Here is a 7,901-nt window from a genome sequence, read left to right as displayed (position 1 = left end):
CAGCTGTCAATGGATACCACCTTTAAAGGGAAAAAATGTCAAAGTGATTATTAAATAAGTGGAATGTCATTATTAGTTTAAATTACACAGCAGTACAAAGCACATCTTCAAGGAGCTGAGTTCAGCAACAATTCACAGAAGGTCAATACTAAAGTAGAGTATTTCCACTTAGGTAGAAACACAGAGCTAAGGTCTGGGAATACCTTAGTACTTACTTTTTGTCATGAGCAGCATGACAGGAAAGAGTCCATAAAAACTCCAAATCATTTAACATAAAATGTAGTGTCAAAACATTGCTACTGTTACTAGGGAGTCATTAAATTTTGTAAAAATTTATTTAAAAAACCTGTAATTTTCCATTGAGTAATGACTAGTTAATACGGTTAATAGGTAGGTAGATATAGAAAGATATGATTACTTTTTCCATAAAGCTTATATTTTAAGCTTATATTGTAAAAATTTATTTAAAAAACCTGTAATTTTCCATTGAGTAATGACTAGTTAATACGGTTAATAGGTAGGTAGATATAGAAAGATATGATTACTTTTTCCATAAAGCTTATATTTTAAGCTTATATTGTAAAAATTTATTTAAAAAACCTGTAATTTTCCATTGAGTAATGACTAGTTAATACGGTTAATAGGTAGGTAGATATAGAAAGATATGATTACTTTTTCCATAAAGCTTATATTTTAAGCTTATATTGTAAAAATTTATTTAAAAAACCTGTAATTTTCCATTGAGTAATGACTAGTTAATACGGTTAATAGGTAGGTAGATATAGAAAGATATGATTACTTTTTCCATAAAGCTTATATTTTAAGAAAAGGCCAAACTATACATTATAAAATAAATAAAAGTACAAAAATATGTGTAGGAACATATACAATATCATAGCGAGAGATCCAGAAATTTATCACTAACATTTATATTTATAGTCTATTCTTGGAAGTTTTCTTTTCATCCTATTGCACTGGTACAATTTTTTCTTTTTACCTTATCAAGTACTGTAGTCAGGTGCTCCTTACAAGACAAAGACTGGAACAGTTCTATACACAATAGAGATGATACTGCATGAGGAAGCAGCCGATGGATGACAACAGGAGATGTAGCAATTCCAAAAATGAGTATTAGTGGAAATTCATGTAGATGTTGACTGCTTGTCAAAGGAAGTTACAAAAATTCAAAGTCTTTAGCAAATATATTTCAATACATCATATTTTAAAATAAGACAACCTTTGTTTAATGCCTACTTTATAACACAATGCTAAGGAAGATCATTCTAAATAATAAAAAGTGTTAGGTCACTCATTTTCCTCTGTTACAGCAGCACAGAATTAGCTATTTCCCGGACATTTTAGCTCTGAAATCAATCTATTTAATGGATTAGCAATAAGAACATGGTGGTCCAGAAAGACCGAGTGCTTCCCTCTTAGGTTATACAAAATCAGTGTTAAAAGAAGTGTCAGATACTATTCAAACTCTCATCCAAAGTTTGAGCCATACCTACAGTCTTCCTCATGGTTAGACATCTAGCCTAACAGTTCAGTCACACGAAGCTCACTAATTTATGGACATTTCTCCACACTATGTCAATCCCGCCATAATAGCTAAGCTTTAGAAAAATTTTCTTAAAAACATGTAAGATATTTTTAATGGACATAATTTAAAAATGTTACATCCTTTCCCTGCATTCTTAACTCAAACTTATTGAACATGATTTATTCTTAGCATTACCAGTATGAACACAAATGACTTCCACAGACTAAAGCAGCAATATTCCTTAGAGCTACTGCAGATCAGAGCCCTCTGTATTGTGGCGGATGATTTTGTTTGTTCCCTCATAATAGGTACTGCTTCTCAGTATTCTACCGGTATGCAGGTCTACTTTCATAGTATAAAGTACTTGCACTCTATTACTGCTTAAGTTTTTCTTTCTTACTTTCGATAGTAAAAGCAGTCACAAGTCTGAGTTCCAAAAAGTATAGCTTTTATATCACTATTCTGTACTGTGCATTTTTTCAGCATGTTAAATCTGTTCAATGTCAACATTAAGAGAAGTCTTAAGAATCTGGAAATCTTAGTTTCAAATGGGGGTGGGGAAGGACTATCAAAGTAAGAATTGTATTAATATTAGTAGATTCTCACACAATATAGGTTTAGGCAAATGTAGCCATAACTATTAAGCAAGTTAACATACAGAAGATGCCAATATAAATTACACAAAAAAAATGTACCATGAGAAAAGCATGTCACTGGGTTTTTAAATAGGGTTATTTATTTTAATTTCAAGTCTCACAGGATTGTCTTGAAGTTCAGGTAAGGTCATAAAAGTTGTTTCTCATTAGAAATCCATATAAAATAATGTTATTTTAAAAAAATTTCTTGCTCAGTAGAGACATATGTAACTCAGACCTTCTAAGTGGATAGGCATCAGAAAATAAGACACGAGAAGAATAGCTCAACCTGGAGCAGCTTATCTGTCTAGTGGGCAAGTAAGAAACAGACAACCTTGGGAGAGAAACTACATTTCATTCTGCTTTATCATTCTAATTAAAAACTGGCTAACTTGTCTTTTGAGTCTAATTTTTGGATCAAAAAGCACATGAAAATCTGATAGGTGGTTTTAAACATTCAATTTTATAAACACTTCGAAACCATCCTGGTTTCAATCCATTAGCATCAAAATGAAGATTAAACTGCTATGCATTTTCTCTGCAAAAGGTTGTTTTTTGAGTTAAAAATTATATGTCTTAATAAAAAATTTTGTGAAAAAGCCAAAAGATACACCATCTACCTGCTGATAATTATAAAATCTTGGAGTACTTTTGTGGTGAAGCTTTCCATATCCTTTAGGATAAGCACAACAGGAGGAGACTGCCACTGGCTGGAAGAAGTTCTCTTTTTTCTTGGCATTTTGGGGTCTGTCTTCTTTCGAGCCGTGGTGGAAAGAAAGAGTTAAAAGTAAGCTTTACCACCCAAACAATGCTATAATGCCACAAATTGATATATTGTTCTTCATATTTCACAGTAACATTATTTCTTTTATTTCTCCCACAAAATAAAGAGAAATTCATTCCAACAGTTATTAGCAGAATCATTCTGTGTCTGACATGGGAATAATAACCAAGAAGAAAAAAATTCATAAAATCTATAACTCATATGAAATATTTATATTTTCTTCTATTTGAGAAAATGACAGGAAAAGCATGGGGAGAAGGCAATATTTTCTATAAAATTGATTTTTCTGTTCATAGAATGTTATATTTTGCTTTGCTTTAAGGGGAGAACCAGTGTTTCTAATTAAAAACTGTAATAAGTAACACTACTTGCTGTTCCACTACTGTGAAATTTCAAGTTGAAAAACATATTAAATATCATCTGATCCAATCCCAACTTTTAAAGATTTCTGACCTAAATCTCAGGCAGTATCTGATTTCCAGAAACAAACTATGGATCAAATTAACATATTCTGGTAAGCATTAGAATCAGTTTAATCCCTATATAAAGCAAAACAAACTTCATTTATGATGACTTCAGCAAATACATTCAGCAGAAAATGTCACTTCAGTAACTTTTCCCATACTATCTGGCTACAACAGCATCATAAACTAAGACTGTGGTTTTTATGGTGCAGTTACTCATGAATCATCTAGGTTATTCAGTTTCACCAGAGATGTCATGGTAGAATGAAACTTCTATTTATATTATCTGCCTGTTAAACATACTTCACTTACAGAGCGTTTATTCGTTGAGAACTCCAAACATGGAACACATGAGATTTATACATGTATACATTATGTGTGTGTATATATATATATATATATCTGTGTGTGTACCTACTGATGAAAAGTGAAAAAGCAGACTGAAAAAGCTGACTTAAAACTCAACATTCAAAAAACGAAGATCATGGCATCAGGTCCCATAACTTCATGGCAAATAGATGGGGAACAATGAAAAGAGTGAGAGACTTTATTTTTATGGGCTCCAAAATCATTGCAGATGGTGACTGCAGCCATGAAATTAAAAGACACTTGCTCCTTGGAAGAAAAGTTATGACCAACCTAGACAGCATATTAAAAAACAGAGACACTACTTTGCCAATAAAGGTCCGTCTAGTTAAAGCTATGGTTTTTCCAGTGGTCATGTATGGATTGAGAGTTGGACTGTGAAGAAAGCTGAGCACCAAAGAATTGATGCTTTTGAACTGTGGTGTTGGAGAAGACTCTAGAGAGTCCCTTGGACTGCAAGGAGATCCAACCAGTCCATCTTAAAGGAAATCAGTCCTGAATATTCACTGGAAGGACTGATGCTGAAGCTCAAATGCCAATACTTTGGTCACCTGATGCAAAGAACTAACTCATTGCAAAAGGCCCTGATACTGGGAAAGATTGAGGGCAGGAGGAGAAGGGGACAACGGAGGATGAAATGGTTGGATGACATCACCAACTTCATTGACATGAGTTTAAGCAAGCTCCAGGAGTTAGTGATGGACAGGGAAGCCTGGCGTGCTGCAGTCCATGGAGTCACAAAGAGTTGGACACGACTGAGTGAATGAACTCAACTGAATATACACATATATGACTATTCCTCATCAAACAATGGGTACTGAAAGCATGGTTCTACTGCACCAAAGTAAACGAGGAACCCAAGGGATAATATATTAAAGTTATAGCCATTGTCATAGAGATAGAATCTGCAGCAGAACAAATTCCTGATGCTGTCTTGACATTAGATAACATTCTCCCACAAATAAAATGACCCTGTAAAAAACTAAACACTTCCCAGGAACTAGGTTGCATACCAATAAAAGAAAACTTTTAGATTCTAGTAACCTTAGGAAAAATAAGTAGCTACTACTAAATTAGCTACCTAGTGCTGCATAAACATATCCTTATTAGATGAAAACAGTACTAAGTTCACTGTAATTCCAAGCCTCTTCAATCATACGCCAATTTCTTGGCAAAAAAAAAAAAAAATTGTCAGTTTACATTTACCTGTGTGACACTCATATACCAAGCGGAAAGAGAATCCATTGAATAATGTACATTTTTCTGGATGACCTGAACACTTTCTTTTTCTTTGGATTGCACATCTACTTTACAGTCCATCAACTGTGAGACCAGCTTTTGCAAAAAATGTTTCATATCTATAGAACATAAAACATAAGAAAGAATATTCCCTTAAAACAAATCTAAGACTTTTTGATCACTATCTCAGTAGAACGTGTTTTCCTACACTTAATATTAACTATTAAGGTTCATTAGTATTCTATTAAGGTTCATTAGTATTCTCTCCTTAATATTTAAATTTTATTAATTCAGACTAATACTAGGACAAAGTTTGTATTTATTTATTGTAATAAAAGTGTTACCTAAGCAAATGTGTAAACATGAAAACTACAAATTATATTAAGAATAATATACATTTAAATTACACTGGACAGCAAAAGATTTTTAAGGCCCCTAAAAAGAGATCAATATTATTATTTACATAAGTTATTTTACTGATTAAACTCTTCCTTATAATCATCTTTTTTATTTTTTGGTGGCCATGCTATGCGGCATGTGGGACCTTAGTTCTCTGACCAGGGATCAATCTTGTGCCCCCTCCATTGTAAGTGTGCAGTCTTAAACAATGGACTGCCAGTGAAATCCCTATAGTCATTTTAAAGATGTCCCAAGCACTTTTATTTAATTTCAAATAGTATATGAACATGAATATAACCACTTAAAGCCCTTTTGTCAGTCCAAATCTAAGCACATCTGACTCTGTTAGTGTCCACATTCTTCATGATTTAATGGCTCCATCGAGATTAGCTCTGGCAATGGACTATTTTTTTTGACCATGGTGGTCTTTCAAAGTGGAATGATACAATGATTTGAGGCTGTAAATATGAGCCTATTTATGTAGTCTCTTCTCGGTTGGGCTAAATAAAAAGTTCCTCAGTCCTCAATTCTCAACTTCCTGTTCCAAACTGCCCAATTTTTTAAAATTTTACTGGCTTCAGGAACACATCTTGGGAAGTGCCTGAACTATCACCGGTAGTGAAGCTGATATGGTAGGGGTGGGGCAAGAATAAACTGAACAAAAGTGGTCAAGAGTCTTGCAAAAGTCAAGATTACTCTGAGGCACTTAAAACCTCATCCTGCCAAAAGTGTAGTGCCACGCTGTTCCCACAAATAAAGAGGATAATTAAAGCGAGAAAAGAAAAGGATGGAGATTTGTAACATCTTATCAAGGCTGTTAGAGCATTTATACTTTACCTGGACAATCTTTAGCTTGCAATGAGACTACATAAGGAGTGACATTATTCTGAAGGACTTCTGTTAGACTTCTGAGTGTTAAATCATGATCTGTTACATTCACACCTATGGGATAATAAACCAATATTATACCATCATTTTTATCATTAATAATTTAACAATAAGAAAAGGAACTTTACATGCCAAGTGAATTACTAAGTAAAACATTTTCAAAACATGATTAATAATAGAAAATAAGAAAATATACTGCATAAATGAAAAGATCTCCATTACAAACACATACAAAGAGGCAGGCACTATACCTGTCAGGGAAGGTATTTAACACAACTTTTCTTTAAGAAAAAAAAAACTACTGGGGATGTGTAATGACCCGTGAAAACATCTTAGGAGGAATTTCAAACTCATAAAGAGCTTTTAAAATAATCATTCAAAAATAAGGCCCTTAGTGTGACCCTAACTTAACAACTGAGGAGAATCCAAACATTAATACTATTAAATGATCATAGCAAAATACAAAAGGTAAGTCATGCTAAGTTGATTGTTGAGGGAACAGTCTAAATCTAAATTAAAACTTTAGGTTCTTTAAGAATTTATTGTATCCCTGGGTCTCATTTCCACAAATCAGTTTTGGTGCTCTGCATGCAGTTATCAGAGCTGACTGGCCATTTCCCCACTAAAAAAATTCTATCTACTGATAAGCTCCCTAACGTCACAATCTGTGATTTCTAGACGGTGCCTTGATGCTTAGGCAGTTTCCGATAGCAGACATTGGGTAACAGCTTGAGACTTGCTACTATAAAATTTTAACTGCTTGAAAACTGCTACTGGAAACATGATAACCAACACTGTCTTTAACTGGAAAAATGTTCTCCTCAGACCTCTGACTTTATCAAACAACCATATCAGGCAAATAGATCCAAGGGATTAGATCTGAGAGTGCCTGAAGAACTACGGATGGAGATTCCTAACACTGTACAGGAGGTGGTGATCAAAACCATATCCAAGAAAAAAATGTAAAAGGCAAAGTGGCTATCTAAGGAGGGCTTCCAAATAGCTGAGAAAACAAGAGATGCAAAAGGCAAAGGACAAAAGGAAGATAAACCCATCTGAATACAAGAGTTCCAAAGAACAGCAAGGAGGGATAAGAAAGCCTTCCTAAATAATCAATGTAAAGAAACAGAGGAAAAGAATAGAATGGGAAAGACTAGAGATCTCTTCAAAAAAATTAGAGACACTTCAGAAAACTAAGATCATGGCATCTGGTCCCATCACTTCATGGGAAATAGATGGGGAAACAGTGGAAATAGTGTCAGACTTTATTTTTTGGGGCTCCAAAATCACTGCAGATGGTGACTGCAGCCATGAAATTAAAAGACGCTTACTCCTGGGAAGGCGAGTTATGACCAACCTAGATAGCATAGTAAAAAGCAGAGACATTACTTTGCCAACAAAGGTCGGTCTAGTCAAGGCTATGGTTTTTCCAGTGGTCATGTATGGATGTGAGAGTTGGACTGTGAAGAAAGCTGAGCACTGAAGAATTGATGCTTTTGAACTGTGGTGTTGGAGAAGACTCTTGAGAGTCCCTTGGACTGCAAGGAAATCTAACCAGTCCATTCTAAAGGAGATCAGTCCTG

At 34.2% G+C, this 7,901-nt stretch overlaps 1 protein-coding gene across 3 annotated transcripts in view; it reads right to left on the bottom strand.

Moving 5' to 3' along the window:
* ORC3 (origin recognition complex, subunit 3) overlaps nt 1-7,901 on the bottom strand; it is a 71,271-nt gene that overhangs the window by 49,187 nt on the left and 14,183 nt on the right. For 2 of the 3 annotated variants that reach the window (XM_010834688.1, XM_010834689.1), the window contains exons 5-8: nt 6,268-6,372; nt 4,999-5,150; nt 2,799-2,932; nt 998-1,157 (exon numbers count right to left, since the gene is read on the bottom strand). In XM_010834688.1, the coding sequence (XP_010832990.1) occupies nt 998-1,157; nt 2,799-2,932; nt 4,999-5,150; nt 6,268-6,372 (551 nt within the window). Of the gene's footprint in view, nt 1-997; nt 1,161-2,798; nt 2,933-4,998; nt 5,151-6,267; nt 6,373-7,901 lie in introns of all 3 variants that reach the window. The other variant, XM_010834687.1, reaches the window with a different exon arrangement.

Source organism: Bison bison, unplaced genomic scaffold, assembly GCF_000754665.1.
Source record: "Bison bison bison isolate TAMUID 2011002044 unplaced genomic scaffold, Bison_UMD1.0 scf7180017864035, whole genome shotgun sequence".
NCBI classification, from domain to species: Eukaryota; Metazoa; Chordata; class Mammalia; order Artiodactyla; family Bovidae; genus Bison; species Bison bison.
Note: the sequence above shows the minus strand (reverse complement) of the source record. Positions and strands in the feature narration are given on the sequence as shown.